This window comes from Theobroma cacao, chromosome 9, assembly GCF_000208745.1.
Source record: "Theobroma cacao cultivar B97-61/B2 chromosome 9, Criollo_cocoa_genome_V2, whole genome shotgun sequence".
In the NCBI taxonomy this organism is placed as follows: domain Eukaryota; kingdom Viridiplantae; phylum Streptophyta; class Magnoliopsida; order Malvales; family Malvaceae; genus Theobroma; species Theobroma cacao.
This window is the reverse complement of record NC_030858.1, coordinates 8,697,329-8,722,485: the sequence shown is the minus strand read 5'-3', so window position 1 is coordinate 8,722,485 and position 25,157 is coordinate 8,697,329. Positions and strand designations below refer to the sequence as shown.

The 25,157-nt window shown below is 31.6% G+C and overlaps 2 protein-coding genes across 4 annotated transcripts; one reads left to right on the top strand and one right to left on the bottom strand.

Moving 5' to 3' along the window:
- On the bottom strand, positions 8,132 to 14,101 carry LOC18588973 (probable 1-deoxy-D-xylulose-5-phosphate synthase, chloroplastic). 3 transcript variants are annotated; one of them, XM_018127803.1, is made up of 11 exons: positions 13,855 to 13,916; positions 13,361 to 13,473; positions 13,141 to 13,260; positions 12,901 to 13,065; positions 12,538 to 12,688; positions 11,961 to 12,229; positions 11,056 to 11,338; positions 10,279 to 10,577; positions 9,728 to 10,006; positions 8,834 to 9,118; positions 8,132 to 8,513 (listed from the first exon to the last, which is right to left on the bottom strand). In XM_018127803.1, the coding sequence occupies exons 2-11, from the start codon at positions 13,385 to 13,387 to the stop codon at positions 8,364 to 8,366; spliced, it is 2,028 nt and encodes a 675-aa protein (XP_017983292.1). In that variant the 5' UTR covers positions 13,388 to 13,473; positions 13,855 to 13,916; the 3' UTR covers positions 8,132 to 8,363. The 3 variants fall into 3 exon arrangements, with proteins under 3 accessions (XP_017983292.1, XP_007013804.2, XP_017983293.1); XM_007013742.2 differs by lacking the exon at positions 13,361 to 13,473 and having other exon boundaries at positions 13,855 to 14,101; XM_018127804.1 differs by lacking the exons at positions 13,141 to 13,260; positions 13,361 to 13,473; positions 13,855 to 13,916 and having other exon boundaries at positions 12,776 to 12,985.
- LOC18588972 (EG45-like domain containing protein) lies at positions 19,419 to 20,607 on the top strand. Its single transcript, XM_007013741.2, has 3 exons — positions 19,419 to 19,585; positions 19,690 to 19,990; positions 20,449 to 20,607. Exons 1-3 carry the CDS (start codon positions 19,477 to 19,479, stop codon positions 20,453 to 20,455), a joined length of 417 nt encoding a protein of 138 aa, XP_007013803.1. The 5' UTR covers positions 19,419 to 19,476; the 3' UTR covers positions 20,456 to 20,607.

Here is a 25,157-nt window from a genome sequence, read left to right as displayed (position 1 = left end):
GCAACAAATTTGAGTCGATAGAGTAAGGAGAGTTTTGGGGATATACGTCGTAGAAAGAAGAGATTGGTAGCAAGGTTAAAAGGCATTCAACACCAATTGGATAAGGGACCTAATGATTATCTTTAACATCTAGAGACCGTTCTGGTGGAAGAGTTTAATCTAGTACTTTATCAGGAAGAGTAACTATGGCAACAGAAGGCAAAAGTAGATTGGTTGAAGTATGGAGATGGAAATTCCAAGTTCTACCATGCAATGGTAAAAAACAGACAAAGAAAGAAGAAAATTGCTGCTCTCAAAAGTGATGACAATTCATGGTGTTCGAAACCACAGGAATTAGAGGTGTTGACAACTCAGTTCTATTTGAAGCTTTATACTGATGATGGTAGGCGAAACCCATTGCCAGCAAAATTGGATTGGAGTTTGAATGATGAGCAACGGTCAGTATTATTTAAACCAATTAGCAGTGATGAGGTTAGGCATGCAATTTTTTATATGAATCTTAATAAGAGTCCAACAGGAGATGGATTTCCTGCAAGTTTTTTTCAAAATAATTGGACACATATGGAAAAGATTCAGTTCGATTTGTTCAAAACGCTTACATTTCTGGGACAATTCCAGTGGAACTGAACCATACTTTGATAACGCTCATTCCAAAAGTCAAAGGTCCAGAGCAAATTAATCAGTTTAAGCCTATCGGTTTATGCTCGGTACCTCTCAAACTAATCACAAAAATTTTTGTTGATAGGTTGAGACCTATGCCTGATGGGCTCATTGGAAAATATCAGAGTACTTTTATTTCGGGAAGACAAGTGGCTGACAATATTATCGTAGTACAGGAAGCTATCCATACTATGAGAAATATGAAAAGAAAAGGAAGGGGCTCTCGCTATTAAAATAGATTTGGAAAAGGCTTATGATCGATTGAAGTGGCATTTTTTGCGAGAGGTATTAACTGAAATTGGTCGTCCCTCACAATGGATTCAATTAATAATGTTTAGAGTGAGATCTACTATATTCTCAATAATCTGAAATGGTGCTCATACGCCTACCTTCACGCCTACAAGGGGTATTAGGCAAGGGGATTTACTTTCTCAGTATTTGTTTGTCTTATGTTTGGAGAAATTATCCCACTTAATAGAAAAGCAAGTAAGTATGGGCCATTGAAAACCCCTGACCTTCACACGAAATTAAATGGGCTGAGTCGCTCACATATTTGTTTCGCAGATGATTTGATGTTATTTGGAGTTGCCACGACTAACCAAGTGAAGACTATGATAAGAACCATTGATAAATTTTGTCTAGCTTCTGGTCAGAAAGTAAGCCTTGAAAAATCAAGACTTCTGGTTTCTGTTAACATATGCCCTACAAAAGGAAGAATCTTGAGTAATATTGCTAAAATTCCTCTGACTAAGAATCTCGGCAAATATTTGGGAGCTCCTATAATCCATGGTAGAGTTTCAAGGGATACATATTCATATTTGACCAATAAGGTGAAGCTATGATTAGAGAACTAGAATAATAAGTACTTATCTATGGCAGGACGTATTTCTTTGGTCCAATCTGTTACGAGCATGATGGCCTCTTATGTTATGCAAACTTCTCTTCTTCTATAGAATATAGCATGTGAAATTGATAAGCCGAATAAAGACTTTATTTAGGGCCATGTAGGTGGTGTAAGGAAAATCCATGCCCTAGTTGGAACCAGATATGTTTGACCAAAGAAGATGGAGGATTACAAATTCGTGAAACAAGAAGATTTAATCTGGCACTGCTAGCTAAGCTTGGTTGGAATATTTGGAAAAACAAGGACTCCCTTTGGGTAGATATACTTTAAGAAAAAATATCTGAGAAACTTGGGCTTTTTCACGGTGACAGCTAAAGCTATTGATTCGTACGTATAGAGAAGTTTATTAAAGAGCAATGAAGTACTCTTTAGAGGTCTCGGTATGACAGCAAATAATGGTCACCATTCAAAATTTTGGAAAGGTAGTTGGCTTCCATGCTGGCCATTAATTGATTATGCCACCAAGGAACTCACAGAAGTTGAAGCTGAGCTACCAATTGCAAGCTTTTGTGACGAATACGGTGATTGGGATTTTGGTCTTATTTCGCAATCACTTCCTACTAATATAATATTGATGATTGCAGCGGCAATTGTGGATCCTTCTAATGAAGAGAAAGACACTTGCCATTGGACGCTAACCAGTAACGATGACTTCTCTATTAAATTAGCTTATGAGTCTCAAACTACCTACTCCTTGCAGAAAAACAATCATTGGGAGAAAGTTTGGAAACTTGTGAGTTCCAGGAAGGTTAAGCTCTTTGTGTGGCGTATTTTGCATGAATCCCTTCCTACATAAGATTGGTTAAGTCACAAGCACATAGCTACCTCCACCCAATGTCCTCACTGTGATGATCTCTGTGAAAATATTCTACATGCCTTGAGAGATTGTAATTCTTCCAAGGCAACTTGGCTACAAGTGAAACCAGATCTCATTGATGGTGAGTTCTTCAACATTGATTTGCCACACTGGGTGGAAACAAATATGTCCAGCACAGTAATGTTTGAAGATATACCGTGGGGGATAATATTCATACATACGTTATGGTTAGTATAGTATTGGAGAAATTTATATGTATTCGAAGACTCTCGCTAGTCACAGAATGCTAAGCAACAGATCTGGTCAAAAGCTAAGGAAGCTTGGGACATTTTAGGTAGAAAAGTGCACTTTATGGGAATGGAAGCTATGATAACTTGGGAGAAGCCCAAAGAAAATTTTGTCAAGTTAAATATAGATGGCAGTGCAAGTGGAAGACCAGGTTTAGCTGCTGCTGGGGGTTTAGTAAGAGATGTAAATGGAGAATGGCTCGTGGGTTTTACCTTCAATATTGGAATTTCTTATGCACTCTCTGCTGAACCTTGGCTATCTTTCAAGGACTCACACTTTGTTGTAACAGAGGATTTAGACATATTCAAGTTGAAACTGATTCCTTATTTGCCATACAAAGTTTATCAAAACCATGCTCTTCCTTGAACCCAAAAGCAAATCTGTTGCGACTCATTAAGGAATTGTTTCAACGGGATTGGAAATGTTCTATCACTCACATCTTTCGTGAAAGCCAATAAAAGCGTAAATTGATTGGTTGCAAATCATGATGGCCGTCCCTTAGGATTACATATTTTTGATAATCCTCCTACTGATATTAGTTCTATTTTATTTGTGGATAAGTTAGGCTTACCTTGGCCTAAAATGATGTAATTTGATTTTCTATCTGAATAATATTTTCCTCTTTCAGTACAAAAAAAAAATTCAGAAGGTTGATTAGACACAATAAAAGAATAAGAATTTATTTGAATTTTCTTAAATAATTTAAAATCTTTTTTAATTATTGAATGTGATATAGTAATTGTATTAAAAAAATTCAATTACTAGAGCTTAATTAAATTTAATTTTATTAAATGTTATTAAATATATAACAAGTCACTCATAACATTTTATTAAACGTTATTATTGTATTTTCAATTAAATTTTATTAAATATAACAACTCATTGAATTTTTTTACCACATTTAGTAGGAAAAAACTGTTTCACTTTTTAAATTGAACGTTTACACTTGTTTAATAGTTCCAAGTCACTCATAACATTTTCTTCAACATTTTGTTTTGCTTGTTTTGTTTTGTTTATGCTTGGTACTATTTTTCTTTTTCACTTTGGCATACCAAATTTACTACTTATATGATGATTTATTTATTTATTTATTTTGTAGATGTCAAATGAAATTGAAGAAGATATAAATTTAGCAACTAATTACACAACATCTACACCTCATGTTGATGCAATTGCTACTGAAAGCAACGCAAGAAGTTAAGTGGTAAGCTCTAAACCGCAAAAACAAAAGAAACCATCTAAGACGTCATCGCTTGTATGGGATCACTTCACAAAATTTGTTGATGACCAAGGTAAACATAAGACTAGATGTAGTCATTGTGACAAGATTTTATGTACCAATACAAAAAAAAAAAAAAAGAAACATGAAACATCTTGTTTAAATAATCATGTTTTGTTCGAAGTTGGAAAATGCTCTGTGCTAGTGAGAAGAGTAATCATATATAATTAGTTTTTTCATCAAAAGATGGGTCTTTGGGTAGTTGAAAGTTTGATCAAGATGCAATTAGGAAGAGTTTAGCTGAAATGATCATTATAGATAAGTTACTTTTTAAATTTGTAGAAGGTCAAAGGTATAGGAAACACATGAAAGAAACATGTCCTAGATTTCCTATACCATCATGATAGACCGTTGCTAAGGGTTGTTATAAGGATTATGCTGATGAAAAAACTCATATGAAAAAATTTTTGACATCTTGTCCTGATAGAATATGTCTCACCACAGTCACATGGAGTTCGAATTGTTTGTGTTTGATTACTCATTTTATTGATAAAGATTGAAAGTAGTAGAAAAGGATTTTGAACTTTTGTTCCATTACTAGTCACGAAGGTTAGGTTATTGGGAAGACAATTTATAGATGTTTGGTTAATTGAGAGATTCAAAAGATTTTTTTTTATTACTGTTGATAATGCTAGTTCCAATGATATTGCAATAAGACATTTGAAGAAGAATTTAATGTTGTCGGAACTAGTATTTTATAAGATAAATTTTTTCATATGAAATGTGTTACACATATTATTAATCTTATTGTGATTGACGGATTAAAGGATATCAATGACTCAATTACTCGTGTTAGAGCAACAGTAAAATATGTTAAATAATCTCATTCTAAATTAACCAAGTTTAAGTAATGTGCTATTAATGCGGGAGTTGATAGTAAGTGTTTATTGTGTTTAGATGTGTGCACTAGATGGAAATTCTACTTTTTTTATGTTAGATACAGTTAAGAAATTTAAGAGGGCTTTTGCATCATTTGAGTATTGTGATAGTAGTTACAAAAGTGAGCTAGTAAGGAATGGAGATGGGGTGCTCTATGATAAAGATTGGGCAACTATTAAGATGATTTATCTTTTCTTGAAAAAGTTTTATAATATGACTGTGAATGTTTCAGGTACACCTTATGTCACTGCCAATTATTTTCTTGATTCTATTTCTGATGTGTATGTCACTTTGATTGAATGACAACAAAGTAATTATGTTGATATGAGGTCTATGACAATGAGAATGAAAGCTAAATTTGACAAGTATTGGGGGAATGTGGACAAATAAATTTAGTATTGTACATTGCCTCGATTCTTGATCTGAGGAAAAAGCTTGCTTATGTTGAATTTACTTTGCAAGATATGTATTCTAATCAAGCAAGCTTTGTTGATGTTTTATTTGGTGAAAAGAACAATGGATTTGTTGTTTCAATATTATAAGAATATGTTGCAACCTCAACATTAATCTTATGTTGGTGAAAGTGGTCAAGAGTTTCAAATGTTAATGAGCCAAGCCACTAGTGGTGAAGGTGGGCATGACAGTGTTGTTGTTTCGAGTGGCAAGGACCCAATAAATACTAAGAAAAAATTAGGTGCTTTTAAGAGGCGTCGGTTAAATAGTGGCTTAGAGGATCAAAATCGAAATTGGATAAATATTTATCTGAACCAGTGGATGATGATGAACATACTGACTTTGATGTTCTCATGTGGTGGAAACTCAATCAGCATAGGTTGTTTATACTTACCGTTATTGCTCGTTATGTATTGATGGTTCTCGTATCAACAGTTGCTTTAGAATCCGCTTTTAGTACCGTGGACGTGTGCTTGATGCATACAGAGTTCTTGGACTTCTAAGGTCATGCAAGCACTTAATTGTACTCAAGATTGGCTGAATGGAAAAGCACATGTGATCCAGAGTAGATTAAGGATGATTTTAACGAGATCGATAACTTGATTTCGGTAATTATTTCTTTATTTCTTTACTTCTTTGTTTAATCTATCATGATATAGTATCATCTTATATAGTATCATTTCTTTTTCGCAATTTATTTCTTTGTTTCTTTAGCTCTTTATTTAAAGATTTTACCATATTTGTTAGTTTATTTTTTAGATTTATTAAAGATTACATTGGAGCCCATATGTGAGACTAAGGCTAAGTCTACGTTTGACTCTGAGTAAAGTGTTATTCCTATAGACTATTTTCACTTTTCAAGTAATATTATCAGTAAGTGTTATATATATTTACATTTATAATTTATTTAGATTATCTTAATACAATTATATATACTAATTATTTTATATTTTAACATTTTTAGGAACATGTTTTAAAAAATCGATAAATTAGAGTTAGAGGTCCAAGGTCCATCAAATCTATGTTTTGAAATTTAGTAATCTATATTGTGTACCTACTATCTATGGATTTGTAGTATGTATAATTTATTAATTTATGTTGTACTTCTCGCAGTTAGATTAATTGCATTGCATAACTTACTAAATTGCATTGCAAATTATGTACAATTTATGAAAATGTTTCGTCTCTCATCTTTTCCATTTTATTTAATATTTTTGTTAGCCAATTTAATATATATTTTTTAAAAAATATATTATTGTTTTTGCATTCTTATAAATAAATAATATGATGTTTATTGTTTTTTATTAAAAAAATTATGTAATGTTTACTTATATAATTAAAAATAAATTATATGGGTTGAACTGCTTATTTAAATAACATCGACTTGATTTCATTTAAAATATGGGTTTGACACAACTTTAAGTGCAACCTCAACACAAACTTTTCAATTTTTATCAACTTTGGGCTATTTCAGTCAAAGCCCATCTCAACTTTCAACCGACCGAAACCGAAGTCTGTTTCGATTGATTGATTTTTCATTAAGACAAGTCAGTTTCAGTCGGTAAAAAGTTACCATCAATTATGTCGATTTTTATTTCTTCCAAAATCGAAACCAACCGAAACTGACCAATACTCTCTCCTAATATTGGTTAAGCTAAATCCTTTCGTGTAGATTGAATCTTTGGATAAAGAGCTCTCAAGATCACTCTTTTCAAGTATAAGACAGGAACCTCATAGTTCTTTCAAAAGTAAAAAAAAAAAAAAAAGTAAAATACCTTGACTCAAGTTTTGATTATAATTCTAAATGGGTTTATTAGTATTTGAAATAGACAGTCCATTATAAAAAAATATCTTTTGCCCTACATATAAGTTCAACTATTAATCAACCATTAATGTTTCTATTACTTTGATGATATAGCAATATTTATCGAATAATTTTATCTTTCAATAATTTTAAAAATTACTATACTATATAAATTATAATTTTTAATTTTTTTAATTTTTTTCTCCTATTCAAAAAGAAAATCTCTCCACCCTACCTCTGGAATTGTTGCGGCTGAAACACCAAATTCAATCTTGGCTGGCCAATAAGCATAAGGGAACGTTATTGCTCAACTAGAGAAAAAAGGAAAATAGTGAAAAAAATTAGAAAAAGAAGAGTGTTATTTTAGACATTTTATATTTTCTCATTAACGTTGTTTACACATTTGAGATGTATTTTTTTATTTTGAATATTAATGGATCAATGTGGAAATATAGTCAAAACTTAAAAAGTCAAGGTATTTTATCTTAAAAAATAATATTGTTTTTCAAACATTATTCAAGAGGAAGAATTTGAGAATTTAAGATCCAAATCCAAAAAATAAAATTTTTAAATATAAAATTTTATTATTTTTTAGTGTTAAAATTGTAAGTGTCTGATTGTCTTTTTGGTAAAAATTTAACACTATTATATGAAAACTACACAAAATTTTATTTGTAAAAGAAATTAAAATATTATCTAAAAAAATATCATACCATAAGGGATATTATTAATTTGATTTGTCTATAACATATAGCTACATTATATGAATTTATGTCATGTCTATTTTATTGTTAATTTTCCTTGGTTGTTTTAATCTAATCTACCAATCACTTAATTTTCTTTATATATTTTTATTTTTTTTTCTTTCGTTTCTCTTCAATTTCCCTCTTTCTCTGTCCTTTTTTTCCTTCCACAAATCAAGATGTTATGAGAGGGGATTTTATTGGATAAGATGTTAAGATTGGAAGTTAAAACTTGTAGAAAGGACATCTCAGCTTCTAATCACTTAGATTTCTCCCTATCCTTGGGAAGGCAGCACATGTTATATGCGTAAGGACATCTATTCATTTATAATTCTGTACTACACTAATGTAAATTAGATATTCACATGATCACATAAACATATTAGAGAACTGTACAAGTTACAGGAACCATCAATACAAAAAGATCATTAATTCACCCTCACCCTATTTCTGTTCTAGAGAATCTGTTGTTCCGCCTTTTGTTTAGCCTTCTCGGGGTACATCAAGAACCTAACAAGGAAAAACTATACAACATTCTAGCACATCAACAGTAGGGCTTCACGGGTCCGTCCAAGAAGACTTAACGTGGCCGCAGCAATGTGATGTCCAGTTAGCCCTGCAAGAGCAAGCTGTTCTTTGGGGGATGCATGCTCAATATAGTTGTCTGGCAAGACAATTGGTCGCCACTGTAGAAATTCATTCAGGAAATCATCAGAATATGAAGGAATATTTTAACAGAATATCCTCCAGGCTCCTCCCTCCACACCCTCCCCCAATCCCACCCCAACCCCTCAAGATACATCTATAATTGACAGGTAAAAACAAGGATGACTATGATTACATAAATCCAAAAAAACATAAGGAAGTGGGTGCTAGCATGGATCAATAAATAGTTTCGTTGATGTCTCTTTCTTTCTTCTTTCATTTTTTCATACGAATATTCCCTTTTTTATTGTCTGAAAAGCAAAAACTCTTAAGAATAATCTTGGGCACATGATAATATTACCTTAAGTCTTCCATCAAGCTGTCCATCAAGGGCAATGAACTGTGCAACATGGGAACCAAATCCCCCAACAGAACCTTCCTCCACAGTGATCAGAATGGCATGACTATTGCAAAGCTGCCTGAGAAGCTTGATGTCAAGAGGCTTGCAGAATCTTGCATCAGCAACAGTGACATCAATGCCAAGCTTGGAAAGAAGGGTCTGAGCTTTGAGACAGTTTTGAACCATTGCCCCATACCCAAGTAAAGCAACATCTTTGCCCTCAACAAGAACTTTTCCTTTGCCAATCTGCTTCATTGTCAAAATTTAAAAAAGAGACATCAGCATAATTAAAATTTTAGCATTGGAATTTATCATCAAAGGTCAAAACTTACAATTTATAAAGTATTCTTAGAGTTTAAGGCAAAAACACAATAACAAAACAAATAGTAGTATGATTTCAAAAAAAAAAAATTGAAGATCCATTCAGAAAATTGGAAGATTTGATTACAGCTACATTTTAATGTGTATGTACTTTGTGATAGAGAGCATGGATAGTAACAATTTGAAGTGGTTTATAAAAATAAAAATAAAAAGAGTAGATGCCGTAAGAACTTAATTCTATCACCAAAGTATTTTGAAATGAACCCATCTAGATCATGCATATATTCAGACATTTATAAAATGTCACACCATTTAGCAAATATGCTCAAAAGAAGAATGCATGGATGGATATATATAAAGAATCAAAGCTTTCAACAACTACTAGTGGCATCACATGATACAGCTTTTGCCAAGTAATAGAACTAAAAAAAAAGAACAATGTGACAAGCTAAGATCAGATCAGCAGATAATAATAACAACAAAAACAAAAATAATGAGCCAATAAATTAGATATGAAGAAGAAAAAAGGTTAACCTCAAGAGCAGTTCCACTACATATAGGATAGTCTGTCCTGACTAGGGCACCCCTTGGATACCGAAAGCAAACTGGCCGATCATCAATCTGGGCAGCAGTGGCAACCATGTGCATCAGCTCATCCTCATCAGATGGTGCCATGACAATCATGTTTGGCAAACATGACATGAAAGTTATATCAAATGCTCCACACTGCAAAGCACCATCAGATCCGACCAATCCAGCACTTGTAATGACAAATCGCACAGGGATCCTCTGCCGATCCACATCATGGACAACCTGAAGCATCAAGATTTTTCATCCACAGTGGAATGTGTTATCCATATTTACTATTGCATGCTAGAACAAGCTCTTATTGCATTGCAACAGGAACTCTCAATTTCACATGCATAAGAGCATAAGTAAAAGAGGCAGCACTACACTGGCACATGCATTGTGCACACTCCTGCATGCATGTGCACAGTGCACAGACACAGACATACACACACACACACACACACACACACACACACACACACATACAAATACAGAGAGAGAGAGAGAGAAAGAACCTGATCATAAGCTCTCTGCAGGAAGGTAGAGGGAATTATGCAAAATGGCTTTAACCCTCCACATGACAAACCAGCAGAAAATGTAACTGCATGTTGCTCAGCCATTCCCACATCGAAAAACCTGTCTGAAAATCTTTCTTGAAACAACTGAAGTGATGAATCCATTTCCATTCCTGCATGAACTACTACAATATCTTTGTCTTTCTCTGCTTCCAAAACCAAAGCCTCCACCAAGCAATCACTGTAAGTTCGGCAATGTTCACCGTATGAGAAAGAACGAGTGCCATTTAGACTTAAACCTGCAAGAAAATCCAAGAAAAAGTGGTGGGAGGTGGTTTAGCACAAAGCATGCAATGTGTACGAGACCAAAAGGGTTTCTCATACATTTTTCTTGAGGAAAAAGTAAAAAAAAAAGGTTTGCAAACTAAAGAAATCACCGAATATTAGTCATTTTCAGATCCTGAGCAGCTGAGTAAGTAAACCATTTTTCTCAGAGCATTAACCCAAAAGTCTGACTTCTGTTATAAAGCAGAAAGTAGCCTCTTTTGAAAATGCCCTTGAGTATGACTAATGACAATATGTATATGATAAACCAACCAGAAAGAAAAAGAGATTAACTATACAGCAATAGATGTATTGTAGTTAAAACCAAACTTTCCATCTGCCAAACAAGAATATAACTCAGTAAAGTTGTGGCTCTTAAGGGTTATTGCAGAGGAATTGATAATAATATTTGGAACAAAAAACATTGAGGGATATGTAAAGAAGGACGTTCACCTTCTTGCTGCTTCTCCTCTGTCTCTCTCTTTTGGTCATGTTCTGAACCTTGATTTTCCTCTGTTATCACATGAACCAAGACAGGACCCATTGAATCCAGAGATGCGACTTCTTGTAGAACACATATCAGGTCTTCTATGTTGTGTCCATCAACAGGACCTATATAATACAGCCCAAGCTCTTCAAAGAGAGTTGATCCAAGTGGACCCATCATACCACGTGCATACTCATCAACTTTGGCTGCCAGTTCATGCATTCCCCTACCAATTCTTTTGGTAACAACCTGAGAAACAAAGATGTATCAGTTTCATGGAAATAAAGCACTTTTACAGCATTAACCAATCATTGAGACTGCCTTTTGAAATTGTGTCAATGGAACTTCATATTTTTTTTAAGCACCAATCATGCACAATCTTTTCGTTACCAATATGTAGCCCAAGGACCCCAAAATATCCCCATTAATCCAACACTTACTTTATTATCCCCTTATTTCCAGACTACCCCAAATAACTCTCAATTTCTAGGCATTTTTCACTGTATTTCTGGATTCCATCATTCCCAGTCTAGGCATACAGACTGTTAATTGATCAGTGTGATAGAATAGAGTATGTCCACATGGGCTTCACGAAAATGTATGAACAAAATAAGACAAGGGCAGTTACAGCTTGAAATATTAGGCAACAATATTCAAAATACTCTTGCATTTGCAGAGACAGCTTCAAATAAGATGCATCTTTTGAATTTTCACTTACAAATGGTTCTCCTTGGCAACACAATTTTAAAAATAAAAAATAAATAAATAAAAGGGAGAAAGAACATGAAGAGGAGGAAGAGCAAGAAAAGAGGTCTTTTTGATGTTTACTCAAGTCTCAAGTAGGTAGGAAGGAAAGCTAGATAAAATTTACCTTAGCAGCTTCTCTAAACTTGCGAAAGGATTTACTTGATTGAAGCCTGCTAAGGGTACTGGATAGAGCGTTTATAGATGTCTTGGGGCCCTCTTCTATCTTTGGATGCAAAGAATGACAGCTGTCATTTAAGATCACAACCAGATTTGAGTCCAAATAACCAGCATTACTCATGGCCTCATAGACCTGACCAGCCATAGTTGTGCCATTGCTGATCACAGTAACTACACATTCTCGCTTGCCTTTAATATCTCGCGCAACTGCCATACCTAACATGAAGCAGAATTCTCAATTTCCAAGTTTGATTCTGAATAGAAAGGATAATCTGCCGATGGAAGCTAATAAAATGTAAAACACAACGGCAACTGAGCAACCTTGGATAGGATTTTAACCAAAAGTACACATACTAAATATTGACAAATCAATTTGCAGCAGGAGAAGAGATTTTAATATTAGGCACCAAAACTAAGAGAAACTTTATAAGCATAAGAAATCTAAGTAACAAAAGAAAAGTTCTTAAAGTGGGTGATTCTCTCTAAAGTAAAAATATAGATAAACAGAAGGCAAGAAATGCTACCAAGTCCGGCAGATATACTATTGCATCCATGCCCAGCCCCAAATGGATCATATTCACTCTCAGTTTGGGAAGAAAAGCCAGAAAGACCATTCTTTTGTCTCAAAGTAGGCATAAGGAACCGCCTTCCTGTAAGAATTTTATGTGCATATGTCTGCAAAAATAGAGTAGAAATCAGTATAACAACTAATTGCAGATCATGGATCAAAATATTGAGGTGCAAATACACAAGATTCATTGCCATGTTTTGTGCTTCCTTGAATTGGATCAGCATTTGCACATCAACAGAGAGAGATGTAGGGGCATCCTTATAGAAACATAAGCAAAGAGTGGCATGGAAGAAAAATGCATGAAATATGATGTTACTTGTTCCCCAGCATCCCACAGTATCTTGTCAACTGGAGCATGGAAAACATAGTGTAATGCAACCGTTAATTCCACTGCAGCTAAACTGGCCTTGAAGGATCTTTGAGTTCTTGACATTATCGAAGACAATTCTGAACGGATTTCATCCGCTAATAATTTCAGTTCCTGCAGAGACAATTTATAACTAAGCGTGCTTAAAGCATATGCATATGTAAGAATTATAAGGCTCAGAACTCAAACCTTGATAGTCAAGTTTTTCAAATGCATAGGGTTTTCAACCACATCGAGTATAGGCGTAGGGACTTTCTCCCAAAACAAATCATCAATATCAGGCAAAGAACATATTCTATTCACTAATCCCTGCACCACGAAAAATCAGACATCACCATCCCAATCAAACTACTGAAATCAAATCCAAGGCTTTTGCTATCTAGCAAATTCACATCCACATGAAACATACCCTCAGGGCAATACGATCCAAAACCATCAATCAAGCAAAACAACTGGTTCCTTGGCCCAAACTGGCTAAAGTTTCCTTGACATTTACATAGCAGTATATGTAGTTGAGTATTTCTGACCAAAAAACAGCTTGTTTTCATGCGCTTTTCCGGGTACATTGAATAATAAAAACAAGATTATACAATTTCAATGCTCCGTTTTTATGAAAAGCAAATCCAAAAGAAATATGATTATAAAATAAAAATTTCTCATTATCCTCCACAGTTTGCGATAAACTACTCGAATTCACCTATAGATAAATAATTCCAAAAAAAAAATGTTTTCCTTTAATTAACTTCTAGTGAACGGTAATAGATATGTAAAAAAAAAAAATCAATATTACACATAAGTTCGATTCATAATCTCAGAAAAATCAGGAAACAAAGAATCATTTAATAGAATGATAGTGAATATACAAGCCAAACATATTTTTGAGAGAAATTGATCATTGCATACCTTGGAATTGGGGTGGCAGTTAAGCTTTGAAATATTAAGCGTAGAAGGGAAGTTGGAGCATGAAAATTCAATTCTGTTATCAAATTTGGCATGGAGATTTGCAGAGATTCCAGGTGGGCACTGAGTTGGAGCAGTACCCATTGGGAGACTCAAAGACCCAACTCAGTATAATTTGGTTACTGCCAGAGAAAAGAAACAAAAAACTCACAACGAGGGAGCCCAGTTGCAGGGAACAAAGATGAAAACATCATTGTGATGATGATTATTATTATTATTATTAAGATTAAAATAAAAAATAAAATAAAGCAAGAGTGTTGGTGTTGTAAATAGTGAGAATAGTAGCGGGTTAAATGTCTTTAAGAAAATTGCTGAATGAGACGCAAGAAACGTTGAGGAGAAGCGGACCAGAGAAATATTGAGAAGCCCGAAATGGTAATCATGTTGATTATTGAGATTAAGAAATTTAATCAAGGGCATATTGACTGAATTACTAAGATTGTTTACCTCTGCAGTAATTAAGGCTTAAGTCTGAGTATGACTGGTTGCATATTTTGGTATGATTTAATATTTTCAGCTTAATTTAAGAATTGGATTAATCTTTTTAATATTTTCATTTTAATTTTACCATTGTCCTTGACAATAACAATTTTAAATCTTGGGTCTAAACAAGTGTACATGATAAATGTACTTTAGAGCATCAAAATCAAAGTAAAATAACATTACCCATATATGTGATCATGTCAACCTTGATTCTTGTCGTGCTTCATTAGGTATTGCAATCCCTTGGCTGCAAGATTTCTTAGCCCATGTTCAGCAAAAAAAATTCTTGGCCCAAGTTCTTCACTTTCTCATCTTATCTTTCCTTGAGGGTCCACTAGAATCTTCTTTTTTTCATAACTATGATTTACACTAACTAAGATTTTGGGATATATTTCTATGTGAAATTAAGCCAAATACTATATTAAACATATAAGTTGTACAAACACTTGAATGTTTGACTCATCGATTAGTGTATGATCTCTCTATTTAGAGCGTAAAGTTTAAATCTTCTTCTTTTAAGTCCCAATATATATATATATATATATATATATATATATATATATATATATATTTATATTTATATATAGATTGTGCAAATTTTGATTATTTAAATTAGCACATTTTATCAATTTAACCGTGTTTATGAAAATTTTAAGTAATTTTAATTAGATGAGAAACTTTTAATTCTTATGTCAAATCAATTACATGTACTTCCATCAATTTCTCTATGTTGATATAAATGAAATTTGAATCTAATTTCTTAGATGCAATCACAGTATTTAACCAGTGATGTTAACAACTTAATCAGAAGTGACACTTAATTAGATCTCCACATAAATAACTTTTGCATAAAACATCTTCTATCTTTTTGTTTCAAAGGAAAGTACCAAGTGTCGAAAACAAATTAAGTTGGGGAAGTTTTTTTGTTTTTTGTTTCTAACTTTTAACGTCAATAAACAAGGTAGGATTTGAAGTTAATAGAGAATATATAAGTATAAAAATATAAGAATTAAATTGTAGGTGTTTGAGCATTTGCTTTTCCATTAATTTTGCTGAACTATGAACATGTTATTATCACATATCTCATGTAATATCAGTAAAAGATGAGATCTATTTTAAATATTTTTGAAAATTATGTCTTTATTTTTTTAATGTCAAAATATCATATTAAGTTTTTAACTTATCTGGCAAAAGACTTTCATTGACATAAAAAATTTGGCTTGGAAAATATGTCTAGAGTTACAAAAGCTCAGCATTGCACGATAATATATTGACATAAAAAATCTAATAAATATATTTTTTAAATTAAAAATGTAGATTCATAATAAGTGGTATCAAAGTTCACTTAAATATTGATTAATGTAAGAGTCCATAAGATATCTTGGATCAAGGTTGGTCCTTCTTTACTATAGATGAAAGAGTTCATAAAACGAGCACATTACACAATTGAGTGGAGTAAAGTTTTACTTATTTCATTTGAGATGAGTATTAAGTAGGTCTCTTAGTACTTGCTTGGTTTGATTTTTTTAAACTTATCTAATTTTAAAAGTAAGAGTCAAACAAATAAAATTTTGAAAAACTCTTAAAAATCTATTTTTTTAAAAAAAAACAAAATCTAAAAAAAAAGCTTCAAGCTAAGGGATGTTTCTTTTCTTTTAAAAACAAGTCAACTCTTCAGGAGAATTTTTTTTTTTAAAAAAATATTCTCATCTGTTATAAATAATCTCAATATTACTCTATCAAAAATATTCTTATTTATTAAATATCTTTATGATAATTTTAACCAAAATTAAAATTTATATAAATTATTATACTAAACAGTTTATTTATAAAAAAAATTTATAAAAGTAAATTTATCACATTATTATAAAAATTTACCTAACAGACTTTTAGGTGGCATTTGGTACTTTACAATACAATGTAATTATAAATAATGTGATTGCAAGTAATGTGATTGTAAGAAAAATAACATTATAGTGTTTGGTATACAAATAAAATAATAATTAAAATACAGAGAAGATAATATATTAACGTTTGGTTTACAAGTGCTTTGTTAGAAATATAATGTTAATTTTTAAAATTACTTTTATTTATTAAAATACAAGTTTAATATACTTGTATTTTCTATTGTTAATTTTTATATAATATCATCTATTAAATATATTTTTAATGTCATATATTTTATTTTTATTTTTTATTATAATATTATATATTTTATTTTCATTTTTAATATAATTTTTTATATTATATATTTATTTTAATTTCTTTTACCTATATTATATAAATTTTAATTTCTTATATTATATTTTATTTTAATTTCTAATTCTTATATTATATATTTTATTTTAATATTTTTTATTTTAATTATAACATTACAAAATATTTTTAACAAATTAATAAAGTTAAAGGGTAAAAATATCTTTAATAACATTACAGAGTGTAATGTAATATGATTGTATTGATTGGGGGCTATAATGTGATTGTATTGTAATCTTACTTTGCAGTTGCCTATTATAAAACAAACATTACAATATAATTTAATTGAACATATTATAAAAAATATGTTCTCAATTCTCTCATATTAAACACTACTTTAAAGTAAAAATATAAATCCGCAACTTCAACTTCAACGTACGACAACCGGCTAAATTGAAGACGGCAAGTGTGGTGCTTTGACGTTAACGTGCAGGCGGCAGCGACAATTGGTCGAGGATTTGCCAATTTGGTGACAGCTAACTCTATGCATTAATCCATTGACCGCCGGCGCCTGAATATTGACCCAAACTAGTACCGACTGATAAAGATTAAAAGTATCCTTTATAATTTAATACGAATACTTACTAGTATTGTTATTATTATTATTAGTTTTGTACTAAGGAAAAGCACAAATCATGAGTAAATATCAGAGAATGTCAAATATGAACTCTCCACGAATCTAACATCAATTTGGTTACTTCATACTTGTTTTTTTTTTTTTTGCCAAAACATAGGACTTGTTTACTTTTCTTTAGGAGGCTGATATCACTGCTATTTTTACTGATACTTATTTTTGTTAGATACAGTATTTTAAAAAGTTTTTAAATTATTTAAAAAAATTTAAATAAATTTTCATATTTTTGTTTCATTCAATTAAACTCTTGTATTTTTATTTTGAACTAAATAAGTCCTTATATTTTTATTTTAAATCAAATAAATTTTTATAATTAATGATTGATTTAGTTAAAATACTATTTTATCATTTTATATTGCGTGACATTGACAGAACATATTAATATATCATGATTAATCATTGTATGGCATACTGACATATCATATATAATTGATGATGACGTGATATATTAATTTAATATGAAAATACAATCATATAGTATTTTTTACTTTCTATATCAATGCCAGCGTTATGTGAATATAAAATGATAAATGTATTTTGATTAATAGCAATTAGTCAATCTTTAATTATAAAAACTTATTTGATTTAAAATAAAAGTATAGAAGCTTGATTAAATGACATAAAAGAATTAGTACTTATTTGAATTTTCTTAAATAGTTTAAGAGTTTATTTGAATATTATACCTTTTTATTATTTAATTTTTCTTGAATTATTTATTAATTACTTTTTTTTGAAAAATATATAATTTTATTACTAAATGCCAAACTAGTAAGAGCACTGGACTTATTTACAAGAGAATGAAATACATCAAATATTAAAAAGCCCTAAGTACTACATGGCTAAATGTGGGGATCTCCAGCCCATATCTGCCTATTTCTCTATAACTAAAATGTCCAAATACACATTATCAATATTTTCCAGATCCCATTATCATGTTGAGCATTTTCCAAATTCCATTTGAAGTAATTAATGCAAGACTATGTTCATTTTGATTATTTCCAATGAATCCCACTATTACTTTTTAAAACAATGTTGTAAAGCATCAGGGATTAGAATTATGTTGGAGTAGAGGGTACAAAAGAGTTTTAGTAGAATTTGATTTCTTTTTGGTGATTCATAAAATTTCAAGTTTGATATGAGATTTGGACTTTTATAGTAGTATATTGAGAACTTTTTAAGAAGAATTGGGAGTGTTTTATCACTTTACGTACATCGTAAAACTAATCAATGTGATGATTGGATGATAACACACTATGATAATTTATCATTGGGCTTATATGTGTTTGATAGCTTTCCAACTAGTATTTTTGCTTATTTACTTGAAGATATGTTTGGTATTATTCTCAAATTTGCCTTTTCTAATTTGGAAACAAAAGTAATAACCAAATGGAATGTTTGGATAATAAATATGATTAAAAGTAATTAAATTTTTATAAATATGATCCGATTTATTAAAATTACATTAAAATTGTAGTTTTGATTTTTAATTTTTTCCACTAAAATTTTATAATTTTTTTATATATGAAAGCCCATTTAATGCAGGCTATGCATATAAGACTTGAATGTTGGACGGAGGTTAAGGGTTTGAATACTAAGATGAGCGAGTTGAAATTTTTGAAACCGAAGAAGACTATTTATTCATTGTACACATAATCCGATATTGCTTAAACTAAAAGATAAATAAATAAAACTATTATATAACTTTCTTCCATTTAATTCCATAAATATTTTATTTTTCTTAGACCTATAGTATTAATTATTTATATTCGGGTTCTCTATTTCACAATTGCATTTACCATTCTTTTGCTTTTTGTTTTTGCTATTTGATTCCACAAATATTTTAGTTTACAAAGGCCTGCAGTATTAATTATTTATGTTCAAATTTTTTATTTTGCAATACATTTATTATACTTTTACTTTTGTTTTTTGATTTTCATATTTTACTTTTTATTATTTTTGACAGAAAAAGGTCAAAGCCTCCCTTCATCGGTACGTTATTTATTTATAGCAAAGTCCCATCTATCTATTTATGATGTAACGAATGGGCATTTTACATTAAAAAATTAAGGGCAATAAAGTAGGTCCAACCTAATGCTTATTTATACTCCTGGCTACAACTTAAGGACTGTATAACGTCTATAACGTGTGCATTTTAAAAAACCACGTACGAATAGTTCAAAGAGGCTGGAGAAATGTCAAAGCAGCAGCCATGGCCGTTCATCATCCTCCTCCTAACAACGCTCTTCCATCTGTCTTATGGTGACGTAGGTGCCGCTGCCCATTACAGCCCGCCATATATTCGTAAGTGGTTACCATATTAATATCAGATCAACTGTTACCGGCTGTAGTTCAGTAATTATGTAACTAAATCCGTACATGACATATTTTGTCGGGTCACGGTGCAGCCACCGCCTGCTTCGGGAACGATGCCTCCCAGTTTCCTTCTAGCAACTTGTTCGCAGCGGCCGGGGAAGGCATATGGGACAACGGTGCTTCCTGTGGGCGGCAATACTTAGTAAGGTGCATCAGTGCGGCTACCCCAAGAACTTGCAAGCCTGGGCAAACGATTCAAGTAAGGATTGTTGATCGAGCAGAGACATCAGTTTCTAGGCCTTCCAGCAATGGTGCTACAATAGTTCTTTCTACAACTGCATTTGGGGCCATTGCAAATCCGTCTGCAGCATCCGTTAACATTGAATTCCAACAGTAAGAAAAAAACGTCAAAATCCTTTGCTTTCTCTCTCGAGTTTGATATAAACAAACGGATGATTACATAATATATACATATATAGTCACACTAAAACTTCACGATCCACAATTACGAATAGCTACGGTATCTCTCAAAAGGACTTGAGTAAATGCATTAATTTTGTTCAAGTTCTGCGAAAAGCGTAGAATCTGAAGAAAAATATTGATGGAGAATCTGTTCTATACATGTTTCATGAACTAAAGGCTAGTATGGAGTAGGCACATATATATAGATATATGTATGTATATATATATCTTCAGGTCCTATATGTAGAAAACATGTCATGCTTTTCTTCTTGAACATATATAGATCTAATTGAGTCATCAGGTAATTCCACACTATATAAAAGGCAATCCTGTGAATGGAAACTGAATTGCTTTGAAACTCAAGTGTATATTGTAATTTTCTGTGGCAGGGTCTGAATTATGAAGACTCCGGTACCCCTCAGTACCTGTTTCATGAAGCTTGGATCAAATTCTTTTGGTTCTAGAAACCCATCCATCTAAAGTCAAAGCGTTCGATTTGGCTTTTTTGGTCCTATTAATATATGCATTAAAACGTATGTATTTGTCAACATGATCTTTCTAGAAATATTTGAATTTTTTTCCAATCTGATTTCGATTATAAAGATGCAGTTCCCATTCTACACAAAATAAGAGAGTGATGTAAGGAGAAATATACACACAGATTGGTGTCACGGAGCACGTACTTGGCATCGATTCTTTTTACCTGCTTCTTGCGGACTTATTAATAAATTCCGACTTTTCTTGTGAAAACAATTGGTCAACAAATACCAAGGCTTGATTGAAGCCACATTTAGTGATGACAGTTATAGATAACAAGAAGAAAAATCAAAATAATATATCTCGTGAACGTGATCAAGTTGTTCTCTTTTGATTATTTAAGATAAAGAATACGAATACTGCATGCATGCTAGATCTGATTGTACTTCGATCAAGCCATTTACTACAGAGCTTTATTCCAAGATATGCGCCCACGAATATGGTGACACCATGCATCCATTTGTTTGTCAATGGAAGCTAAGTATTGGTCCATTAATGGGCTCAATGCAACTTTTTCTTTTCCATTATTGGTTTCGGATTTTCCTTTTGGCTTGAATTGAATCAATCTTTTGGATATAATTTAAAGATGGACGCAGTGGTTGCCCGGATTAGCCTTTTTCACTAAATGTCAATATTGCCGGCTCTCACGCGACAATATTAAGTTTTAGTTCAACTAAACGGTCCTGACTCTTTTGTCACTGAAGAATTGAGATAAGCTCACATGTATGCAGGCCAAACTTTCATATCATAAATACTGCCTTCATTCCATTTACTTTGAAATCTTTATTATTTTATTATAAACTTTTTATTAATTTAAAATATTTAAAAAGTGTTTCGTTTGAAGATTTTGATCAATAATAAATTTAATACAATGTCAAAGTTAAAAGAATTTAATCATAAAATGTCAAACTCAAATTCTTCTTTTTCTGTGCAAAGGAGGATTTTATATATAGTATATATTTTAGATAGACAACCTTCAAGTCTTACTTTCTAGATTAAGAGATATTTATGTGGGCTTTGCTTCAGTATATACTAGTCTACTGTCTGTGTGATGCGCTTGGAACAGAAATTTTTTTTTAATTGAGTTGAGAATACTTTGTGAAATAGATATGCAATAGTTATTATATATGTACAAAATGTTATTTTACAAAATATATAATTGTTGTAGCGGTCATGATAGTATTTGTGACGGAGCTTTTATACAAAAACACACCTATAATCAGTTACGAAAAAATAAAATCTTGAAAAAAATCTCTAAGCTTACAGTAGAATATGTAGTAACTCTATCTCTCTCAAAACCTTATATTTAGCTAAAAGATTGCACCACTTTGCATTAGTTATATTTAACACTAAAAAATGATATGAAGTAATAAATAATAGAATTTTTATATATAACAACATAAAAAAAGTCAAAGAAAAATTTAGAACATCATAGTGAGAGAAAAAAAAATCTAATCTAAATCCAGTCTCGTCAAACCTTAAACTCATGCCTTAAAAATCCAACCATGAACCTAGCCCCATCAAACCTCAAGCCCACGTCTCAAAAACCCAACCACATGTCAAGCCAAGAACCTTGTGAAGTATCAAGCCCAAACTAGCCCTATCAGACCTTAAGCCCATGCCCCAAAAACTCAATCTCAAACCCAGCCCCATCAAACCTCAAGACCACACCCCAAAAACCCAACTACACTTTAAGTCGATAACCTTGCCAAATGTCAAGCCAACAGCCCTTTGGGGCTTCCTTTAAATATAGTTATAGCTAGGTTAGGCTACCCGTTATCCAACCTAAAAGAAGCTTCTTCTTTTTTACCTCCATAAAGCTTCCAAAGTAGTAAATGATCTACTCTGCTACCTTAATCAAGATACTTTTTCAGAGAATTTCAACACATGCAGTATCCACCATGTTCAAAATGTTGAGGTTGAGAAATTACATTATCTAAATGCACAAATCTACTAGTAATAATCTAATTAATAAAAAAATCACACAAACTATAATCTAAAGCTAATCAAATAGACTATAATCTAAATTAGTAGCTTGAGATTTCCTATCACTTCGTTTTTAACTAGTTTAGATAGCTGATTTTGATCACTACCTATTTTCTTTAGAGTTGTATTAAGCATAATGTTGTACAGAAAATAATGAGAACAACTAGAACATGTAAAGCACTACTTCACGCAGCATAACTAGAGCAAGTGAAGGACTACTTCATTATCACACCCTAAACCCGAGGCATAATAGATGCCACGCACTACAAAAAAATAAAGCTTTACCAGTGGAATTATTTCCATCGATAAAATCCGTCGATAATTTCCAATGAAAAGCTGACGAAATATTGACGGAGTTATGTGCTAAGTATTATTGACTGCACAACAATGGAATACCGACAGAATAGATTCCATCGACAATACAATGGCACGTAATATTGTAAGATGGTACCAAGTTTATTGACGGATGAATTTCATCAGTTACTCATTATATGGGTTACAGTAACGGTTACTCACATTAAGCTTTTCATAATAACGTCATTCATTGCATGCATTAAAGCTTATTATTGAGTAACCAACACTTCTGGTACTATATATAAAACCTTCACAATTCTTTTGAAAGATCTTGACTCTTTTTCAGAGCTATAACTATTCTCACACAGAGTTTCTTTTTCTAACTTCTCTTCTATTATCTAATTCTCTATTTATTCTCTTAACTTTTTCTCGAAGTACAAGTGTTTTTTTTTTTTTTATCTTATTCTTTTGTACTTGTTCATGTACACCTTTTTCTTTAAACTTGTTCTCATATAACTTTTCACGTATACTACTTATTTATTACTTTTCACTCGAGAACAAGTCTTATTACATGCAATTACTTCAATGTTCACATAATGAGTTTATAATTGCTAATCATTATATGTAATAAAATCACCATTTTAATATCCACATAATTGGTTACAGTGACGGTTACTCATATTAAAGCTCTCCCTAATAATGTCATTTATTACGCACATTAAAACCTATTCTTGAATAACCGTCACTTCTGGTATTATATATAGAATCTTTACAATTCATTTGAGAGATCTTGACTCTTTTTTAGAGTTGTAACATTCTCACACAAAGCTTTTCTTTTTAACTTCTCTCTCTAATTCTCTACCTATTTTCTTTATTTTTTTCCTAAAGTACAAGTGTTTCCTCATTTTACCTTATTCTCTTGTACATGTTCACGTGCACTTTTTTCTCTTAACTTATTCTTGTATACCTTTTCTCTATTACTTTTTACTCAAGAATAAGTCTTATTACACCCAATAACTTCAGCGATCACATAATAAGTTTCTAACTGTTACTCAATATATGCAATAAAATCACCATTTTAATATCCACATAATGGGTTACAATAACAGTTACTCACATTAAAGGTCTTCATAATAGTGTCATTTATTACACGCATTAAAGCCTATTTTTGAGTAACCACCACTTCTAGTACTATATATGGAACCTTCATAATTCATTTGAGAGATCTTGACTCTTTTCCAAAGTTATAACATTCCCACACAGAGTTTTTCTCTTTAATTATCTTGTATTCTCTAATTCTCTACCTATTCTCTTCGACCTACCACGACACTCACAACATGCTTGGACGAGGGAAATGGTTATTACACTCTACCTTTTATATTGGTTAAGATATAACCACTTAAGTAAGTACAATGAGAAAAAAGTAAATATATATAGTTGGTATACTTCTTAAAGGCTGAATAACAAATTATGTACAATATTTGGTGAAGGAATGATAGCTCAATAAATGCTACACTAGAAGACTTTAAGGATTAGAAGAAGAGTACAAAGGGTCTTGAATCATTTTTGCTAAATTCTTCTTTTTTGAGTTGTGTTTCAAAGTCTTCCAATCTTCATAAATGTTGAGAAAGCTTGTATTTATAGTTGTTGAAGTTTCAGGGGTAGTTGGAGGTTCATTAAATGTGAAAATAGTCATTCTTCTCTTCATTCAATACTCTAAAAATCATATTGTATCGATACATTATACATTACCTCTTTTATTTTTGAATTCCCATTATGATGTTTCGATAAATTTGTACATTTATCGACACATTTGAACTTGCTTGCAAGGGTTTTGACATTCTGTTTAAAATTTATCGATACATTTGCAAGTATAAGATACTTTTAAGATAGTGAACATTCTATTGAAAATGTATCAATACATTTGTAAAATGTATCAATACTTTTGAGACAGTGAGCATTCTATTGCATTCCTATCACGATAGATTGAGTTTGACTTTTTGAATTTTCACTTTTCTCAAGAACATGTATCGATAGATTTCAAAATCTATCGATACTTGTCCAAATGTATTGATACATGGAGAACATGTATTGATAGATTTAGACCAGAATGCATTTTTCAAAGTCCTTTTTCATTGTTTTTCTTCTCAAACTCAGTTGAAAGTGTTAAGGGATGTGTGCACTTGATATTCTAGCACACGAAATTGATTTAAACGTAACACCATTCAAAGAAAAGGCAAAGAAAGAAAAAGTCCTTTACAATCAAATTTACACTAAAAAA

Bases quoted from the DNA above. Each gene is read 5' to 3' on its own strand.
- LOC18588972 (XM_007013741.2), top strand. From the start codon at position 19,477: ATGTCAAAGCAGCAGCCATGGCCGTTCATCATCCTCCTCCTAACAACG. The intron at 19,586-19,689 runs GTAAGTGGTTAC...GTCACGGTGCAG, and splicing joins TTACAGCCCGCCATATATTC to CCACCGCCTGCTTCGGGAAC.
- LOC18588973 (XM_007013742.2), bottom strand. From the start codon at position 13,995: ATGGGTACTGCTCCAACTCAGTGCCCACCTGGAATCTCTGCAAATCTC. The intron at 13,261-13,854 runs GTATGCAATGAT...TTCGTGGTGCAG, and splicing joins ACTGCCACCCCAATTCCAAG to GGATTAGTGAATAGAATATG. The intron at 10,007-10,278 runs GTTCTTTCTCTC...TTGATGCTTCAG, and splicing joins TGCAGAGAGCTTATGATCAG to GTTGTCCATGATGTGGATCG.